Genomic DNA, 22,666 nt, shown 5'->3' on the forward strand with positions numbered 1-22,666 from the left:
TTGTTTACTTTTTTTATAACATTATTATGACTGGTGAACCCATGCATACCGCATCAAAAGAAAGAATGGCACCAGAATTAATGTTTTTGTCTGAACGTGCGCCCCAGTTATCAAGTACTGCTTTGAAAATGCTGTGGTCGTTAAGCTATGCTCAGCCCGTTATACAGCGCTACAGATGAAAAACAGTAGAAGAAGTATCTCTGCAGCAATCCAGTCACCACGAAAACACGACGATTCGCATGCCCCCAACTATCAATTACTGCATGTCTTGAAAGTGCAGTGGCCATTAAGCTTTGCTTTCAGCTATGTTCGGCCTGTTACACAGCATTACAAATGAAGAGTTTCAAACACACCTTAAGTAGCTAATGTCTTAGTGTCTAATGTCTTTGAGCAGGCTGTAGGACCAGGTGTCCTACAGACCTTCAGCACTTGTGCTGTAAAGCTTTAATAAAAAAAATAACATAAAAGAACAGTGTTAGATCGTCTATGTAATCAATCCAGTCACCACGGAAAATACGGACAATTCCCGTTTACAAATGTACTGTAAGGAAGCCTACCGCGAATCGACACCTATGGCTGTTAGCAAAAAGAAAAGGGACAAAAAGGAGGACAAAGGTAAGTCCATGATGTGTGCATTGTACGTACTGCGGTATGCCAAAAGGCACATCTCGGGACAAAGTGAAGTCAAACAGTAAACAATCAAGCCCATAGCCTTAATTGTTATCAAGTTACACTTGCCAGAAGGCAGGCAGGTAGGCAGGCAGGCAGGCAGGCAGGCAGGCAGGCAGGCAGGCAGGCAGGCAGGCAGGCAGGCAGGCAGGCAGGCAGGCAGGCAGGCAGGCAGGCAGGCAGGCAGGCAGGCAGGCAGGCAGGCAGGCAGGCAGGCAGGCAGGCAGGCAGGCAGGCAGGCAGGCAGGCAGGCAGGCAGGCAGGCAGGCAGGCAGGCAGGCAGGCAGGCAGGCAGGCAGGCAGGCAGGCAGGCAGGCAGGCAGGCAGGCAGGCAGGCAGGCAGGCAGGCAGGCAGGCAGGCAGGCAGGCAGTTATTCAGTAGAAAATTCCATTAAATTTTTTTTTTAAATTTCGTAGCAATTTATTGGAAGCCTTTAGGATCATACTGAAGGCACTTTTGGGCTTGGTTATACCTAACCAATACTGCCAAGGTGCCAGGATGGAGTTGTGAAGCTGGTTTTTGGGTGATTTTTTTTTTTGGCTAGGAAAACCCAAATCTTCATGATCCCTAATATACAGTACGGTAGCTGGGTCGTTTACTACTTTCCTGAACTCTTTTAAAATTTGTTATATAATGGGATATCTAGCTATGAAAATTCATTAGCAGCCCATGCATCTAATTGTACTTTTAGAAAGATGTACCATATCATGTGTCATATTGTATCAGAGACTACACAACTGTTAGATACAGATATGCTCTTTCAGACATATCACACATCACTAGGAGTACAGTACGTGACCTCCCTTGTTTCAGTACATTTTTGTTTTTATGATCTGATCAACTTAAAAGTCCTAATTTTTTCTTTGTACACACATCTTAAGAACACATTACAAAATGGCAATGATAATTTTATTAGGTTTTTAAATTAGCTCTTACCACTACTTATTGTGTTGTACAGATCCTTCTGATCAGGGATCTCCTTCAGTATGTCAAGAAAAGTAAACAGCTTTGATGTATTCATGTGACGAACATGTTCCACTATATAGCAATTCCTAATGTGGTCAAGGGGAGCATTCAGGGTTATCTTGTGATCCACTTCACTGAGTAGGCTGAGTGACATCATAACCTCCACGACTTTCAGGGGCTGTAGGTGTTGTAGCAGTAATGAGTAGTGGTTGACTAGGATGTGAGCAGGTGTCACTAGTGATAATACATTGCATTGTAAGTACAAATGTGTTACAAAGTACAAACACTCCAATTAACCTGTGTAGTAATAGGGTACATATGCACCTTATCCTGGACCTTAACTAATGCCATAAATGCCAATATATACATAATGCATCTATCAATTTATTGCCCCACCACCCCTCCCCCCCCCCGGACGTAAGTGGGGTTTTACAGGGGGAATTGACACGAAACTGCTGCCCCACTTTTGGGGCATTTGACGATCGTTCAGTAAGCACCCAAATATTTTTTGTTGTAACTTCCTTCGCTATGTCAAATCCTGAGTAAATCCCGCGTTGCAACTGGGGCCAACAGTGGGGATTTGACACGATAGGTTTGCCCTACTATGGGGCATTTGACATTCGGCTGTGTCAAATCCCCACTATAGCCCCATATATGCCCGAGGGGGGGGGGGGGGGGGGGGTAGTGGGGCAATACATTGATAGGTGCATAATGTTTTGTACACATATCAACTATGTTCATCAGTACAGTGCAACAAAATCATTCATCACTATTATCACCATAACTATATGACTGACACAAACAAAGCTGACTGCTTGCCTGAATCACACAGACAGAAATAACAGTTAATCATTTCAGGTAAAAGCAGACTGCAGGGGAAAACAAAACCAGGAGTTAAAAAACCCAGTTAATAATATATTTTGTTAAGTAGGGGAATAAATTGATCATCTATAATATTTAAATTACTTTTGTTTCTAAAATTCCTTGTACTTGTTTACTTTTTGTAACATAATGTTAACTGGTGAACCTGTACATACCACATCAAAGAATAGAAAGGTGCCATACATACCACATCAAAGAATAGAAAGGTGCCATAATATCATAAAAAACAAATCTTGCATCTAAAATAATGTACAATCAATTATTGAAAGTGAAGTGGCCATTCTGCTTTGTTTTCAGTGATGTTCTGCCCATTATGCAACACTACAACTGAAGAACAGTACATGAAGCATTTCAGTAAGAAACACCTCATAAATTGTGGACAGTTATGATAGTCAGCACAAGGAAGCCTCTATGTACTACCTGTGAACCAACACTTACGTACATAGTAGCAAAGAGAGAAATGGAACACAAGGTAATTCAATGATGCATTTATTGTAGCTACTGCAGAATATGAAAAGGCATGTCCCAAGCTAAATAACATCGAACAGTGAAGAAATCAAGCCCATGAGCCAAATCAGTCATAGTAATGTTATGCTGACAGTTAGTCAGTTCTGAAGTCAAAATTATTTCACAGTTTATAGTCACCACCCATACTTATTACTGTATTTTGTCACATTATATCTTGAATTATGTGCAGTACACATTTTCACAGTAAATGCCCTAGGACACAGCTTGTCCATACATAGGAGCAGAATAGCTCTTTCACTTTGTAAGATCAAGATACTCTAATAGAACAGTCAAATACTCTTGCTCTAGAGGCATCTTTGATTATGCTTGGCCAATGTTACCAAACTGTAATGGAAGATAAGCAAGGCTTTAAAGTGATGTTTTTGGGCAGGAACGCCATAAAACCTTCATGATCCCTACTATACAGTAGTGAAATATAATGTGATGTATGTATGTGTTGACTGTATTAGAATACTATACATGGTTAAACGTATTAAGGTGAAGGCTTTGTGGCTCCTCAGAAGACTAGGTTCTATATAATATAGTGGTTAAAATTATGTAACACAGAAAACATTTGGCCAGTGTATAAGGTCAGCCACTGTACACTTTTATCATTGGTCCTTAATTGTCAAGGTCAGAAATTGCCATCAAAGCTTGTTTCATTACACAGAAAAGTGGCTCTAAAACACAGCAGCTGTATATAGTATGAAAAATGAATTATCTTAGGCCTGAGCCTAATATGCTCAAACGTTTACCTATTATTCTTTCCAGAATTTCCCAAAATTTTCTCCTATTATTCTTTTTTTAATTCTTTTATCTAGCCTATTATTCCATAATAATGCTCACTTAGTTTCTGTAGCTATAGTCACTTAATTCTCAAGATGCTGATATAAGTAGTTTGTCAGAATTAATGAAGCATTCCACCTTACACATAATGGTTATAGCCATTACAACAGACATAAAATAGCTATCGGGAGTACAACAAAAGAGTTTTCAATTATCAATGTATTAAAACTGTAGTTATAACTGCATGCTAAGTTTAGTGGATAATGATATCAACATGTTTGTTGAAACACTAAAGAAGAAACACTGGTATAAGATGTAAAAGTTTCAGAATTGCAGATATAATCATGCAGTTAAATCCCTGATGACTGCTCTAATAGAGTATTTGAGCATTCTATTAGAGTATATCGATCTTTTAGAGGTTTTTCAGCTCCTTTCAGCCAGCACTCGTATAATAATGCCAGCTATCTATCATTCCTAGTAGTTTAGTACTTTCTTCTAGCTAATCAAGAATGGGCACGCCCCTTAATTCCACTGATTATTCCCGTGGACGTCCGATAATTCTAAAATTATGCCTGCAACCATACTATTATTCTGGAATTATTCTCACGAAATTGGTGACCTATTATTCTCACAATTATGCCGGCATATTAGGCGCAGGCCTGATTATCTTCAAATCTATAGTGTAGTTTTTGCCTGAATGGTGCATGGCTTGGTTTTTAAAAACAAGGCTGTATTCAAAACACGGCCTTAATTAAAAAGCCTGGGTGAAAAAAGTTGTGAAATCAAAAGTGGCGGTGAACAAATGGCTGCAATAATGTTAATTCTAATAAATTTTAATAATGGCTGTGAGCATTAACATTGTTGCAGCCATTTGTTGACTGCCACCTTTGATTTCACAACTTTTTCACTCAGGCTTTTTAATTAAGGCCACACCTTTTTTCACAGCTTGGCTGTTTTTGTGTGGTAGAAATTCACATGCAATGAAAGTACCTTTAAGGTGGTGGAATACTGAAAACCATCTAATGGGAAGCTATATGAAAAGAAGCCAAAATCGTAACACAAAAATTACTTTTTTATATCACACGATTATGCTTACATAACTAAATATATGGCCACGCTACATGTAAGTACATGGCTTTGTGTGTAAGAAGAAATATGGTTAGTGTGCAATAGTAAAGAAAACATTCAACATGTCACCATGCCTATAACAATCACAGCATGTGGTGACCATGCCCTTTAATGATCTAGCTGCAATCAGCAGCAGGTTTGCTGTAGAAAACAAGACATGGAAACCACACCCCTTAATTTATTGTGTAGTTCACTTGAGACAGGCAGTGAGATTGAGATACTGTAATAAAACAATCACAGCCACACATGCATTATCAAATGGTACGGTAATACTGTTTAAGTAGGGATCACCCTGAAAATTTTGTGCACCGCTCAAAATCCCACCTTTAAAATCATCCGAGAGACATTACACAACAAAAAATCACTTTTACGGAAAATAGTACTAGTCCATATCAAGACACACGGTAGTGTGTCGTGCGGCCCAAGAAGCCGGCGCGCAACCCCGTGAGTATATTGACAGGAAGAAAGAAAACGCAATTTTCGCACCTCCGTAGCTCTGTGCTGTCTTGATGAAACAAGACAAATTTTGCTGTGTACATTCCCTCCAACTTCAGTACTCCACATTCCAAATTTGAGCGAAATCGCTTCAGGCATTCCTGAGATATGCGACTTCAAAAATTGGCTTAGTTTCTTCGTTTTTTTTTTCTTCTTATTTTTCTTCCTCTTTTCGCACACTTACAAAAACTGCTATAAAACGCGAACGCGTTATCCGATTGCCTTGAAATTTGGCACACAGAAGGGGGTATAAAGGCGCATCTCTGTACCAACTTTGGCTAGAATACCATAAACAGGCAAAGAGTTATGAGCGATTATGCACGAAAAATAACACCAATATGTTGTCACGCCTACAGAGTAAACCGCGTATGGGAAGAAGCTGAAAATCGGTGGGTGAATAGGTTAACTATTGAACCTCAAACCTTTTGTGGTTTGAAAGAAATCGAGCTAAAAACTAGGAAGATACAGCGAAAAAATCAACAGTGTGTAACAATTATGCAATCGAGATTAGCTAATTTTATTATTATTATTATTATTATTATTATGCTTGCCACGCCTACCAGATAAACCACTTGGGGTAATGCTTTGAAAATCGCTGTACAGATGGAGTTATCATCTTAGAAAGGCTCTTCAATGGTGTAGAAAAATCAGACTTAAAGCCACGGAGTTATAACACGAAATCCAACTTGGTGTAGCAAGTGCAAGATCGAGGTACTCTAATAGAGCAGTCATCCTAATAGAGCAGTCACCCTGAAGAGAATTCAAGAGATCAGTTAGAAATAAGTAACCTGTATAGAGATCAGCTACAAACAAATCACCCTGTAGAGAGTTCAGCTACAAACAATTCACCCTGTTCAGACATCAGTTAGAAGAAGTTTTCTTGTAGAGAGTTCAGTTACAAACAAATCACCCTGATGAAAGATCAGCTAGAAGATGTCACCTTATAGATAGTTCAGTTACAAAGAAACCACCATGTAGAGAATTCAGCTACAAACTAGTGACCCTGTAGATACATCAGCTAGAAAAAGTTACCTTGTAGAGAGTTCAGCTACAAAGAAACCATTCTGTAAAGAGCTCAGCTGCAAACAAATCACCTATACAGAATTCAGCTACAAACAAATCACCCTGTAGAGAGATCAGCTAGAAGAAGTTACCTTGTAGATAGTTCAGCTACAAACAATTCACCCTGTACAGAGCTCAGTTAAAAGAGGTTTCCTTGTAGAGAGTTCAGCTACAGACAAATCACCCTGTAGAGAGATCAGTTAGAAGAAGTTACCTTGTAGATCGTTCAGCTACAAACAATTCACCCTGTAAAGAGATCAGCTAGAAGAAGTTACCTTGTAGAGAGTTCAGCTACAAAGAAACCATCATGTAGATAGTTCAGGTACAAACAAATCACCCTGTAGAAAGATCAGCTATAGAAGAAATCACCTTGTAGAGAGTTCAGCTACAAAGCAACAATCATGTAGAGAGTTCAACTACAAACAAATCACCCTGTAGAAAGATCAGCTATAGAAGAAATCACCTTGTAGAGAGTTCAGCTACAAAGAAACCATCATGTAGAGAGTTCAGCTACAAACAAATCGGCCTGTAGAGAGATCAGCTAGAAGAAATTACCTTGTAGAGAGTTCAGCTACAAAGAAACCATCATGTAGAGAGTTAAGCTGCAAACAAATCACCTGTAGAAAGTTAAGCTACAAACAAATCTCCCTGTAGAGAGGTCAGCTAGAAGAGTCACCTTGCAGGGAGTTCAGTTACAAAGAAATAAACCATGTAGAGAGTTCAGCTGCAAACAAATCACCTGTAGAGAGTTCAGCTAGAAACAAGTCACCCTGTAGAGAGATCAGCTAGAAACAAGTCACCTTTTAGAGAGTTCAGCTAGAAGAAGTCACATTGTAGAGCTACAAAGAAACTACCATGTAGAGTTCAGCTGCAAACAAATCACCCTATAGAGAACTCAGCTACAAACAAATCGCCCTGTAGAAAGATTAGCTAGAAGAAGTTACCTTATAGGGAGTTCAGCTATGAACAGATCACCCTGTAGAGAGTTCAGCTACAAACAAATCACCCTGTAGAGAGTTCAGTTACAAAGAAACCACCATGTAGAGAGTTCAGCTGCAAAAAAAATCAATCACTCTGTTGAGAGTTCAGCTAGAAGAAGTCACCTTGTAGAGAGTTAAGCTGCAAATAAATCACCCTGTAGAGAGTTCAGTTACAAAGAAACCACCATGTAGAGAGTTCAGCTGCAAAAAAAATCAATCACTCTGTTGAGAGTTCAGCTAGAAGAAGTCACCTTGTAGAGAGTTAAGCTGCAAATAAATCACCCTGTAGAGAATTCAGCTACAAACAAATCACCCTGTAGAAAGATCAGCTAGAAGAAGTTACCTTGTAGAGAGTTCAGCTACAAAGAAACCACCATGTAGAGAGTTCAGCTGCAAACAAATCAACTGTAGAGAGTTCAGCTAGAAACAAGTCACCCTGTAGAGAGATCAGCTAAAAACAAGTCACCCTGTAGAGAGTTCAGCTAGAAGAAGTCACATTGTAGAGAGTTCAGCTACAAAGAAACTACCACGTAGAGAGTTCAGCTGCAAACAAATCATCCTGTAGAGAGTTCAGCTAGAAGAAGTCACCTTTTAGAGAGTTCAGCTACAAAGCAACCACCATGTAAATAGTTCAGCTGCAAAAAACTCAATCACCTTGTAGAAAGATCGGCTAGAAGAAGTTACCTTGTAGAGAGTTCAGCTACAAAGAAACCACCATGTAGAGAGTTCAGCTGCAAACAAATCACCTATAGAGAGTTCAGCTAGAAACAAGTCACCCTGTAGAGAGTTCAGCTAGAAGAAGTCACATTGTAGAGAGTTCAGCTACAAAGAAACTACCACGTAGAGATTTCAGCTGCAAACAAATCATCCTGTAGAGAGTTCAGCTAGAAGAAGTCACCTTTTAGAGAGTTCAGCTACAAAGCAACCACCATGTAAAGAGTTCAGCTGCAAAAAACTCAATCACCTTGTAGAAAGATCGGCTAGAAGAAGTTACCTTGTAGAGAGTTCAGCTACAAAGAAACCACCATGTAGAGAGTTCAGCTGCAAACAAATCACCTGTAGAGAGTTCAGCTAGAAACAAGTCACCCTGTAGAGAGTTCAGCTATATAGAAGTAGTCACATTGTAGAGAGTTCAGCTACAATGAAACTCCCATTTAGAGAGTTCAGCTGCAAACAAATCACCCTGTAGAGAACTCAGCTACAAACAAATATGCAGTGTAAAAAGATCAGCTAGAAGAAGTTACCTTGTAGAGAGTTCAGCTACAACGAAACCACCATGTAGAGAGTTCAGCTACAAACAAATCACCTGTAGAGAGTTCAGCTAGAAACAAGTCACCCTGTAGAGAGATCAGCTAGAAACAAGTCACCTTTTAGAGAGTTCAGCTAGAAGAAGTCACGTTGTAGAGAGTTCAGCTACAAAGAAACCACCATTTAGAGAGTTCAGCTGCAAACAAATCACCCAGTAGAAAGTTCAGCTATGAACAGATCACCCTGTTGAGAGTTCAGTTAGAAACAAGGAATCCTGTAGAGAGATCACCTAGAAGTATCGCCTTGTAGAGAGTTCAGCTACAAACAAATCACCTGTAGAGAGTTCAGCTACAAACAAATCACCCTGTAGAGAGATCAGCTAGAAGAAGTCACCTTGTAGAGAGTTCAGCTATAAAGAAACCACCATGTAGAGAATTAAGCTGCAAACAAACACCCTGTAGAGAACTCAGCTACAAACAAATCGCCCTGTAGAAAGATCAGCTAGAAGAAGTTACCTTGTAGAGATTTCAGCTACAAACAAATCACCCTGTAGAGAGTTCAGCTACAAAGAAACCATTCTGTATAGAGCTCAGCTGCAAACAAATCACTTGTACAGAATTCAGCTACAAACAAATCACCCTGTAGAGAGATCAGCTAGAAGAAATTACCTTGTAGATAGTTCAGCTACAAACAAATGTTAGAAGAAGTTACCTTGGAGAAAGTTCAGCTACAAAGAAACCATTTTGTAAAGAGCTCAGCTGCAAACAAATCACCTGTACAGAATTCAACTACGAACAAATCACCCTGTAGAGAGATCAGCTATAAGAAGTTACCTTGTAGATAGTTCAGCTACAAACAAATCTCCCTGTAGAGAGATCAGCTAGAAGAAATTACTTTGTAGAGAGTTCAGCTACAAAGAAACCACCATGTAGAGAGTTCAGCTGCAAAGAAATCACCCTGTAGAAAATTCTGCCAGAAACAAATTGCCCTGTAGAAAGTTAGATCAGTTAGAAGAAGTTACCTTTTAGAGAGTTCAGCTACAAAGAAACCATTCTGTAAAGAGCTCAGCTGCAAACAAATCACCTATACAGAATTCAGCTACAAACACATCACCCTGTAGAGAGATCAGCTAGAAGAAGTTACCTTGTAGATCGTTCAGCTACAAACAATTCACCCTGTAGAGAGAGCAATTAGAAGAAGTCACCTTGTAGAGTGTTCAGTTACAAAGAAACCACAATGGAGATTTCTGTAATCAATATAATATTATGTGACCGGATTTGCGAAAAGGGGTCTTCCACACACATTCAATTCCGTAACCGTTGGAGACCATAACTCAGTGTTCAAGTAACATATTAACCTGAAAATTTCACCACGTATTCAGGTATAGTGGTGCTCACCACTGTCCAAAATTCAAAGCAATAGCTCTTTCCAATCTGAAGTTATCAATTGTCAAAGTTGGCAAATTGGATGTGTGTGGAAGACCCCTTTTCGCAAATCCGGTCACATATGTATTATACAGTATATATAATTTGTACATTTACGGATAAAATATTTAAAGTACATCTACTTCATCTTTTCTTCTTCCTGTAGTAAAGAAAAAAACATAGGTTAAAAAAGTCCCAAAGCTGGCCATAGGCCGGCTTTGGGGTATACAAATACAAAAAGAAATGAAATCTAATCCAAAACAGCCAAGCTGTAAAAAAAGTGTGCGGCCCTCAGAAAGGCTATGGTGAAAAAAGATGTGAAATCCCAAGGTGGCGGCCAAGAAATGGCTGTGATGGTAGGTTAATGGTAAAAATTTTAATAATGACAATTTAGGTAAATTTTGTGAAGCGGCACAAAAATTCACCTGAATTGTCGTTATTAAAATTTTTACCATTAACCTACCATCACAGCCATTTCTTGGCCGCCACCTTGGGATTTCACATCTTTTTTCACCATAGCCTTTCTGAGGGCCGCACACTTTTTTTACAGCTTGGCTGTTTTGGATTAGATAATATATAATACAGCATTAAACACTTACAGGTGGACGGATATAAAATTTAAAAAATTTCTAAAACTCAAACTTTAATCTCACTGCCTGACTGACCACATTCGCAAGGCTCGAGGTCAAATGAAGCAGCGCACGGTCACCATTTTATGCTACAATAACAAACTCACCATTGGGATGTGCCTTTTGGGGTTCCAACAAGTGTAGGCCCTCTGCGCCTTGTCTTATCTTTTCCTTACGAAACCATATCGAGGCATTAATTTTCCATATCAACACTTTCTTTCAGCAGCATATTTAGATGCCACAGAATTATTTCAGAGCTGGATTTCAGAAGCACTTTAGTCCCGGTGCTACTACATATATGTGATATACTAGCTAGATATCTGCAACTCCGCGGTTGGGGTCCCGTTCGCGATAGGTTTGTGACCACGCCCATCAAATAAGGATCTAGGTGGACTAATAGCAATAGAGTATGGAGACAACACCTCTTAACAGTCTAGCTACTGTATTTACTTATCAGTAAACAAGATGACCTCACTCCTTATTGATCTAGCTAGCTGCCTGACTTGAGATATACTCTAATACAACAGTCACTATGCTGTACAATAAACCATAGAAAGAAAGTAGTGATAAACAAGATGCCATGACGAGAATGATGGTATTACAACATACATAGTTATGTGGGAAAATCCCTATTGGCATTGAACAGATGGTGGTAACATGCCAATGTAGGAATTTTCCTGCATAGCTATGTTGTAATAGCTCCACGTTCATTCATATATCTTGTTTCACTACTTTTAATCGCTAAAACCCTACTTAATTCTTTTAATTGCACTAGTATTAATACATATATACCTCCCATGTATTTCTCAACTGGCTCTATCCTGTATCTCCCAATGATAACACAGGTCACCTTCAACTCTGAGAACAGTTTAGTATTCATACAAGCTGAGTGAAAGGCATGGTCTGCCAAACTGGATGGAATATACCATGTGACACAAACACATCCAGGTGTCATCAGTGAGGGTAAACTTTCACCAGCATCAAGGTAAAGAATCCCACCAAGAAATTTCAAACAGAAAACTTTCAGTTCATTGACAGTCATAGATTTCACTTTTGCTTGCACTTCAGTAGTTGCAAGTTTGTCCCCGTCATAAACTTTGAGGTTTCTCTTTACCAGACTTTCCAGCTTTATATTAAAATAAGTCTTTTCATAATTCTTGACAGAATCAATTAAAGATTGATTTTTTGATAAGGATGCTAAGTATTCAACTAAATCCAAGTTAAAACAATTGTAGTATGGTGAGTTCCGAAGCTTTTTAAATAGAATATCCATTGATGTTGCACTGTCAAGTTCAAGTGACTCAGGGTGTACCTGTTTAGAATACAATTCACACCATCCTTTGATTGTATCAACATCCATTCTCTGGAGTTCAGCAAAACACTTGTCACTCAACTGTGTATAAGCAATCAGTATGGCTGTGCTGGGTGAAAATTCCAAAGGACGAGATTCTAAAATGTAAAATACAATTATGTGATGCACTGTAAGTATAACAAATATAGACTACTAAATTTCTTTAACGTGAATGGCTGAGTGAAAACCCGTCACGTTCATAAAATTCTGCTATATAATACTGTATTGAAATACATTGGGTAAAATACACGTGTCACAAAAAATACGCACATTTTTAATTATTTTAATTTACAGTGAAACAAAGTAAAAATAAATAAAAGATACACGGCATCAGATTTTCCTGTTCATGGAGAATAAGGATATCTCTGTTTTGTGTTCATACATTGCTTGTTTATGATGTTTATCATCATCAATGATTTTTTTAATTGAATCTTTTTTGTGCACTCGAAGGAATAGGTTTCTTCCTCATTTTTGGCCAATTATCCCCTTCCCACATTTACAGGTCTGTAGCTGCACAGTGCAACTATTCATAACTTACAAATGATCTCCAAGATATTTTATAATTGGCACAAGCGATGATTTATGTATTAGCCCTAGGGCTCTACAATATACATACGTACATATGTACCTATTTTAGTCATACTGAGGTATTAACAAGGTCACAATACTATATACTGAACTGTGATACCAAAGTATCGAAAATACCGAATACTGTACAGAGGGAAATTTTGGTGAATTTGGTGGTTCGCTACAAATTTGTCAAAGTTTAACCCGCCAATTACTCGTAGCGCCTGAGATTAGCATCTATATAGCTATAGATTTAGCTTGCTATTTGCCAAAATTTATCCTCACCAAAGTTTCCCTCTATATGGTATATCATAGTGGTTAATAGTAAAATAAAATTAGATTTTGTGGCATCAAAATAAACTGTGTGTTTACAGAATGGGTAGCTGTGTTTTTGCCTTGCCACTTACTATTCAACATTTGTTGTACAGTATCAATTTAAGGGCAATAATACCAAGGTATTATTTTAAAAAATATACTGATTAAAGGTTTTGGCAATACCGCAAAGCCCTAATTGTTTCACATAATATCAACAACATTCATTATGAGCTCTGTATTGAGAATCAATACGATGCCTTGGTATGGTTCCCTGGCAAAAAGAGGACTGTGACCATTTAATTGAAGATAAAAAGAATGGCAAAGCGTAGAGGCAAAAATTCTTTGGAACCACAAAAGGCACATCTCATGACCTCACCCATGATTTTGTAGCTGTGGTGTAAAATGGTGGCCGTGCGCTGCTTCATTTGGCCTCTAGCCTTGCGACTGTGGTCAGGCAGGTAGTGATGTAAACAGACCAAAAATTTTGTGAACTACAAAGTATAAAATTTGTGACAGTTTGCTTATGCGAAGATTTGTGGCATGTATTGCTTTGTTAGATCACTGTCATGGATGTGAATATACATGTGTGTGTGTGTGTGTACATTGGTATATGTGATTATGCAGTGAGCAGCATACCATCAAAAGAATATGCCTGTAAGCTTTTCTGATTCCCTAACTGATGTTCAGCTGGTACTGGTTGCTTGCTGTCAGTAATACTATCAGGATCATCTGTGAAGGAGAAAATAATTAACAACCTTTACCGAGCTGTTAAGTTCACGTAGTTCATGTGCACATACAGTTCAGAGATAGGTTTCAATAAATTTCATATTGCTTGCATGTACTCCAATACATCCAGCAAACAGTTACATCTAAGTCTTTATGTAGCTGTTTAGAACATGAAAAACACACTAAATGTAGTAAATTAAAATGTAGCAAATGGCATATCCTGTGCAATGTGGCCTGATCCTATTGCTACTAGTCATATGCTGGGTAAGATATTAGACACTGAAACATACTGTACAGTAAGGAATGAGTAAAATTTAGCTTAGGAATATAAACACTGCGATATATATATAGCAAGTGGTAATATAGCTATAGCTTAGGCTTTACAAAAACTGATACTTATCAGGGGTTAATCTAGGGGGGAGGGCACAGGCCCCCCCTGCGTTAGCCATTGCCCCCCCTGCGTTAGCCATTGCCCCCCCTGCGTTAGCCATTGCCCCCCCTGCGTTAGCCATTGCCCCCCCTGCGTTAGCCATTGCCCCCCCTGCGTTAGCCATTGCCCCCCTAGGTTCATACCTAAAGCCTTGAGAAATGGAAAGGTTTAATTGATCCCAAAGTTGTATAATCCAATGGTCAATATTCAATGGCATCACTGTAAAATTTCACCAAAATTGAGTATATTTACACCTAAATTTTCAACATTTTCCTGGGGGCACCCCCTAGAATTCGAAATGACTTACTTCACCCCCTCTAGGTTAATATTCTGGGTTGAGCCCTGCTTATATTTACCATGCAGCCATTTCACCAGATACACAACAATGCTACAAAAAAGCTCAATGCGACTCAGTGAATATAAAATAGAATGCATACCAAACCCTGAGTTTGCCAATCTTAGAAGAGTTAGCTAGTGCTCTCCATGCTCTTAACATCCTGTCACCTACATTATAGTGCTAAAGAAACTAGAACACTTCTATGTACAAAATCCATGCCCTAGTGACTCTACTAAATTTGGTCAGATGATAGGTACGTAGGCTTGATTTCATTTCATTGACAAAAGAAAAAGACTTAATTATGTACCAATTTCATGACTAGCTGCAACTAAAAAGAAAAGGAAGATTACAAAAAGAATGCATGGCTTACTAAAGTGTGTAATCTGTTAATGCACAATGTATTGTCATATGATCATCACTGTTGAAGGCAAAAACATTTTTGCTTATTATGTTTTGTTCTGGCTCTCCACGAGGAGCAGCATGACATGTAATTACGTGATCCATATATGATCCACTGAATACAGATACCCCTATAAGAACCATGTAGATACCAGATATTTGTGACCCTAAGGTGACCATTGTACACAGGTTCCACTGTATAGCCTATGCACTGGTTATTGTCAGTTTTAATAATTGTTGACGAGCAGTTTAGAACATGACACTCAAAAAAGTGAAGCTTAGTTTGATGTACGCCCACATTGACTATGTTGATACTGACAAAAAATGGACTGCCTGCAGCTTGTATGTTTGATGCATAGACTTTATTTGTATGGACTATGCACATACATAAATGATTTATCTCACAAAACATCTGAAATAGTTACCTGGTAGCTTCTTCCTGATAATGTCTGCTAGATAAGTCAATTGGACCTTCTCCAATGCGCTAACCAAAATATCCCAACTGATGTTACGACGGCTCAGCCACTTTTCAAACATAAACCTGCAACGAAGGGGTGTGTCTGAGGTAGCAGCTCTGATGTGACTTAGTTCTGCAGTATTTCCATCCAGTAGTTCTGCTCCTAGTTCTTCCCATTTGTCGGCAGGAATATTGGGAATTACGTGCTGGTTCAAATCCCGGATGTCAGGATGACCAGTACCTATGTATAAACCAATATGTCATGATCCAACTTTAACCTGTGACATGTTTTTAAACAGGAAGCATACAAGTCAAGAATTATTCATCCGTTATTGTTATAGTTATGAGACTTCAGTGACCAAACACATGACACAGATGATGCAGTTACACCATGAAAGCAGTGCAATGATTGCTCTGATGTATGGAGAAGATTGTATTTGGATGAAGGAGGGCCACCGTTTAAAACAGCACTGGTAACAAGATTAAGATACTAATACAGCACGCAAACACCCTAAAACAGTCATAAATTTTATACTGTTAAATTATTTAGTCAACGCTAAAAGTTAAAGTGTAGCTAACAGTGAAACTACCATCTTAGAGTGTCTCTATGTAGATGACTGATTCAGTCACTGGTCATGAACTACATCACAAGGGTGTAGTTAGCTATCCATACATGCAGAATTCTTTAGGGGGTGGGATTTGCAGATTATATATAGCAATTAATTTTGAATGCCACAGTTTTGAAATGGGTTGATTGATATAAAAACTGATCAGCAGCAAAACAGCATCTTAAATAGTTAACCAGTTTAATATCAGATTGACCTGGTGGAAACCAGTAAAGTTTTAAACTAGGCCATAACATATTTTCATCAATTAGTATAGGTAATCACACACACACACTTGAGTGCAATTTTGGCTGTTACAAGCATAAATATTCCCTAATTGCTTGAATGCGTGTGATTGCCTACTAATCTCATAGTGACCACCCTTCATGCAGACAACCTTAGCAACTGTTACTAAGTAATAGAAATTCAAAAATAAAATAAATAAATAACCACTGCAATATGGCACCAAAGCATTGTTAACCTTAGCAATGGTTATCTAACAACTGCTACTAAGCAACCATACTGTTGCTATGCAATAGGGCATCTATCACTATCGTAGCATCAGTAGTCAATAGAATCACTCCATGCTGTCGGATTAACAGTGCAATTACAAGGTTGCAATTTGAGATTAATTTCAATCCCTGCTCCCTACTATTGGAGTTAACAGGAATTTACTAGAAACTACATACTACCTGCATATGCTAAAAATTTTCCTGGTTGAGGAGACTGGGCGTCCAAAAGTTTCCGTGAATATTTTAGAAACTGTATTTACAGAAGGTTTTAAGGATAATTGAAAGTTCTGGGATAGTTAGTAAAGAAATTAAAGAGTACTTGTCGAAAAATCTTGAAGGAAAGGTGATAAGAAGGTACATTTAATTTGCGAGAAATCTTGGTTCGAAAGCCATGATTTGTTCTGTAAGTCATAGTTTCACAGCTACAATCTGGAAATTCCTTACACAGTACCCCTATGAACCTGTCAACAATATATGTGTGTTTCGGCCCATTAGTATTGCTAACTTTCGAGACGCTATGAACAACTCCCCATGCTTCAGGACCAATCCCGGTTAAAGTATGGGGCGTAGTGTTAACATCTCAAAAGTTAGCAATGCTAATGGGCCGAAACACACATATATTGTTGACAGGTTCATAGGGGATACTGTGTAAGGAATTTCTAGATTGTAGCTGTAGCTGTGAAACTATGACTTACAGAACAAATCATGGCTTTCGAACCAAGGTTTCTCGCAAATTAAGGCTATTTTAGTGTACCTTCTTATCAACTTTCCTTCAAGATTTTTTGACAAGTAGTCTTTACTAACCATCCCAGAACTTTCAGTTATTCTTAAAACCTTCTGTAAAGACAGTTTCTAAAATATTCAATTTTTTGGATGCCCAGTCTCCTAAAGCAGGAAAATTTTTAGCATACGCTGGTTAGTGTGCAGATTATAGTAAATTTGTGGAATACCCTATGTATGGAAAAATAAATCACTAGAGAAAGGGGTCCGCAACTCCCAACCTCATACAGCCCTCTTTGAAATCTTGCTGAAATCTCTGCTTTTGAAATCTAAAATCTCTGAAAATTGTTGTAAAGTTCCATATATTTCCTGTATATTTCTGTATTTTCAGTGTCACGCATGCTACATCCAGCATCCCCACAAGCTTACAGAGCACTTGAGCCATGTACGTATTTCCCGTATAACTAAGTATCACATGATGCTATTATTCTGGATATCTAAAGATTTAAATCTTGCCATAATTGCTTGAAATCTTGTAAAATCGCAGATTTGAAATCTCGTACAGGATTTTTCGGAGTTGCGGACCCCTTGAACTAGAGATAAGTACTGTACCCCAACACCATTGATTGTAATTACTGTGTACGTACCTGTATGCAGTACTGTTAAAATGATAATCAAAATACCAGTAATCACATAGTCTAAATCTTTGGAATGAAATACTCTCTCTATAAACATTTTGTAACTGCCAACCAAAACTCATACTCACAGGTTAAAAACATCATTGCCCTGCAAAGCATCAGTCTGTTGTTTATTGTTTGACTTACTTCCAACATTGTAGGGTCCAGATGAGATGGAAGACTTCTTCTTCTTCTTTCCTTTCGGCATTCCTAATAATAAATGTCTCCTGATCCCAATGAAGAGTCGGGTAAGAAATAGCTAGCTAACACGGCACAAACTGTTTCAGTATTCTTCAACTATTTAGTCCGGCTCCGTAGGCGCTAAAATTTCTAATCGATAAGTGCCGTGACCGGGAGTCTGGCCACGCGAGACTAAGGATGATTACCCAACTATAAGTCCAGCCACTAACGAGTTGAATCACTATAATCAAACCCACAATCATATAAACTGATCACATTATAGTTCCGCCCACACAGTTCGTGACGATGACATTGATGGCACGAGGGTAACTAATGCATATGGAAAGTTGTGGATCACAGGCATTCTTACAGGTGTGGCGTAATCATGCTGAGTGTAGAATGGGACGTGACGGGACGGCAGGAACTGCAGTAAGTTTTATACTGCTGCAGCTTTTTTGAAGGCTTTTGATTGTGCCTATCACGACATAATAATGTTATTTTATTGCTAAAGCTAGCCTGTTATGGTGTTTTAGAACACTCTCTGGTTTGGTTTACTAGCTACTTGTCATGCTGCAAGCCAGCAAGTGTGTATACAGGGAGTATTTTTTTTTAATTATTATTTTTTTTGTTTTGGGGCGAGATACAGGTTGGTGTGCCACAGGGGTCAATATTGGTGGGTCCAAGGCTTGATTGGGTTATTGTTAGATTTAGCAGCAATAAAAAATAAAATAAAAAATAGTAAATTTCAGTCTAGTCTTCTTCCATAGATAATATACCTACGTGTCAGTAGGTATATTATCTATGCTATCGGTTAGCCCTTTTTATATAGCAAGTTGTTGTTGTGACCTCACCTGATGTGTCATGTAGTCCTCAACAGTAAACAGCTTATTCTTACATCCAAATATGGCTTTTACCAGAAATGAGTCAACAGTTCTTAGCAATAAACAGCTGATTCAGCTAACATCTAAAATATGGTTATGTCCAGATTCTCTCACACCTAAAATCTTCCATTCAGGGTCCTTTGTTGTCTAGTATTTATATTAATGACTTACACAATGCTGTGAAGATATGTGAACTGAATTTGCATGCAGACGATAAGGAACTGCACTGCAGCGATGTTGACTTGTCTTGTGTAGAATGTGATCTGCAGCAGGGTTTCTTTGGTCTGTAAATTCATGGCTCTGTGTCAGTCTTCTGACCCTTAGCATAAAGAAATCTAATGTAATGTTAATTGGCTCTCATCAAAAGCTGACAAATATATTGATGAACTTCTAACTTTGCATCAACATGCAGCAAATGTTCTTTAAAGGGTTTACTCTAGGATGCATTGCCTATATCACTTATGTCCCTTGCATGCCGACCTTTCTAAATTGTATCGTGTAGTCTGTACAACATTTCAAACATTCAGAGAGGCTTCATTCAAAGTTCAATAGTCCATCATTTATCACCAATCTTTCTCTGTGTGTGACTTTAACAGACTGAAAACGTTTTCATACAGCAATAAAAGTATATAAAATATTACATATACGATCTCATCTGAATGATACATTTCGCTATGCTGTAGACATCACCACATGTGCCAGCCGAAACATTCACTATTTGTTTGTTGCAAGAGTGCAAACTACTTTAGCCAAACATAGCTTTTATTTCCAAGGAACACAAACTGTATGTGTGCACATGTAGATGTAGTCTGATTAATTGTGTGTATGTATGTACGTATGTTGAGGGCGCACTGCTGAAAAGCAGTATTTTTGTACTGAAGCAGTCTCTCTTAAAATAAGAAAGAACAACTAAAGGAAATGTCTGAAGAAATGATCCTTCTGATGATTGAAACACTCTAATAGAGCATTCACCTGCGTGTTTTGTTAGCTATCCCACCAGAGACCTACATTGATCGAAAACCTGTGAATTGATGGACTAGTTAAGTCAGCAACACTGAAAGTCAGGCTGCTACTTTGAAACCATAAAGAATCAACTAATATGTACAGGTTTGCAACACATTCTAGTAGGTGGACTGTGGATTGGTTTTGGAAAAGCTTATAGGTTAATCAGCAGGTTGTTATTAAGTGTGATTAATAACCAATTAATCGGTTGGATCATGTGACCACAATACTGCTAGGCCATGAAGGGTGCACTAAAGTGCACGAGGAGGTTTGTTGGCTAGGAATTGTGCTTTCCGAAAGCATTAAGCTACAATTATACACTAACTACTTAGCTATAACTAAACTAAAACTTATGAACTTTACCACATACAGTAACTAAAGTCCAAGTCATCCTCTGAACAAAGAACATCTAGAATTGTAACACCACAGACAAATGTTGTAATAGCTGATGCCTAGCTAACTTTGGAGACCATTCTTAATTGTGGTAAAATATGAGCAATAGAGTGTTGATAGGGAAAATGGAGACTAAATTGCAATAGTCTGAGTCACAAACTAGTACTCGAACTAGTAGAGGAAAGAAATCCCATCAGCCCAACAAGTTGTTGATCACCTTATAAAATGCTTGTACGTAGTTGACTAGTTCTAGATTCAAGTCAATTCAAAGTTTCTAGCTTGTTGGTTATGCTGCTAAGTCTAGCTACCGGTAGATTAAAAATAAGTCTTCATAAATGACAAATCAAGCTTAAACACTTCTATAGCTAAACTCCTGAGCACAAACATCATATTCTTCCAGTAATGTTTACCTGCAAATATATTCACAGAAGCAAACACCATACCTGCAAATGAGCTGCCGTTTTGTTGAGGCCACACCTCTTTGTTAATTTTCTTTGAATTTCTGGTAATATTTTCATTTATATGTTGACCCTACTGCCTTACATGCTTGAAATTTAACCAAAAATAATAAATTAACCACATAGGGTACAAAGTCTATATATGATCTAGCTATGAATAGGGCATAGGCTAATTTCAAATCAGAGCACCCGGTAATACCACCTGCAACTATTCCTGGGCCCACGCTAATACAAAATGGAGTGTGGTTTATAATGTATAATGGTATATCCTGTCTGCATGCCAAAATTGTGTGACTGGGACAAGAAGCAGAAATTCAATTTGCAATGACTTTGCATGATAGGCTCAAATTTCTTGGGCCTGGAACTGTGATCCAGCAGCTGGCCAATCAGAATCGAGGAGTTGCATATTATTTGTTTAAAAACATTCAAAAGTGCCTAGGAGTAATGCAAAACTTGATTTGCTAGAGAAGTACCTTTCTTATTTTACAGTGTTAGTAAAAATAATGTTTCATTTCTGTGAAAAAAGCTTTACAATTTTTCAGTTTATAGGGTAAGATTGGAGGACATGCATGACTTGACTACAAAGTACAAACACCTTCAACAACTCAAGTGAAAACCAGTACAACAAATCAAAATGCCTGCTTTTCGAATACGTTCATATTCTATGAATGATACGATCATGCAACTCTTTGATTCTGAATGTCCAGCTAATATTTCGGCTGGATCACAAAGAACTCAATTAAGCACTGTCACTTTGGATTTTGTGCTGCTAGCACAAGCCCAGCTCAGTACAAGACTATAAATAATGTTTAGCTAGCAAGTTCTAAAATCTGGTACTGTACACTGCTCAGGTGAGAATAGAAATCACCATGGGGTCCACAATGCTGTATAAGATTAGATTTTGCAAGATTTACGTCAGGACAAGCTATGTGAACTCAATGTCCAATTAGTTAGATTTGTTATAAATATATGACATAGCAAAATGTAGGTCTTTTCTTGGAAAATATAATTTATATGTAGCTCACATGGGGTAATGCACAGATTTTGCTTTCCATATGCCAGCATGATCTGTACTGGAGTACAATCAAGGACACATGCAGTCCCAGAAGCTTAGCAAATTTTGCATTCTATTTTGCGATTGCATGCTAGGCTAAAGCAATCACATAGGCGGCGGAAAGGGGAAAGCAAGGGGGCTGTAGCCCCCCTCGATCTGCTCAGAAAGATATCACGCGAAATTATCCTTCTCGGAGTGGGGCTGAAAACCGTGATCAAGATCGAGATACTCTAATAGAGCAGTCACTCTAATAAAGCAATCACAGTATTAGAGCAGTGTGTAGCGAGCTATGTAAGGATTTTATGCAGTTTATCAGTATAAATTCGTAGCTGGTGAGGTGGGCAGCTATTGTCAGTAGTTGAACCAACTGACCTTTTTTTTTTGGTTTCACCTTACCAAACCAGAGACAATGTAGATCGTTTCCATAAGTCTGGGTCAGCCCAGCCCCCCCCCTCATATCAACTATTTCCTCCACCCCTGAGCAATCATGGCACATTAATTGCATTTAATGTACATGTAACTATAGTTAAGAGAAGTAACTACTTTATTCACTGCTTGATATGCATATAGGATCTGACACAGACATCATTGATACATTTGAATTTGAAATGCTCCATAAGAATAATAATTCTCTTGGCAGATCTTTATACCTCCAATGAGTATTGCATAATATCTGATGCTTAGCAGGGGAAGATCCAAGGGGGTTTCTGAGGTTTCCAGAAACTTGTAAAGTGCATATTCCGGCAACTAAAATTGATTTGCAAAGGTATCAAAAGGTTCAGATTGAAATACTCTAATAGAGCAGTCAGGTTTTTTTTTAATTTT

The 22,666-nt window shown here is 38.3% G+C and overlaps 1 protein-coding gene across 1 annotated transcript in view; it reads right to left on the reverse strand.

Moving 5' to 3' along the window:
- Positions 1–18,312, reverse strand: part of LOC136255498 (uncharacterized) — a 52,447-nt gene extending 34,135 nt beyond the window's left edge. The window contains exons 1-5 of the mRNA XM_066048286.1: positions 18,021–18,312; positions 15,328–15,600; positions 13,647–13,739; positions 11,570–12,226; positions 1,607–1,870 (exon numbers count right to left, since the gene is read on the reverse strand). Of these exons, the coding sequence (XP_065904358.1) occupies positions 1,607–1,870; positions 11,570–12,226; positions 13,647–13,739; positions 15,328–15,600; positions 18,021–18,081 (1,348 nt within the window). The 5' untranslated portion in view covers positions 18,082–18,312. The remainder of the gene's footprint in view (positions 1–1,606; positions 1,871–11,569; positions 12,227–13,646; positions 13,740–15,327; positions 15,601–18,020) is intronic.
- Positions 18,313–22,666: the final 4,354 nt, after the last annotated feature.

Source organism: Dysidea avara, chromosome 5, assembly GCF_963678975.1.
Source record: "Dysidea avara chromosome 5, odDysAvar1.4, whole genome shotgun sequence".
NCBI lineage: Eukaryota > Metazoa > Porifera > Demospongiae > Dictyoceratida > Dysideidae > Dysidea > Dysidea avara.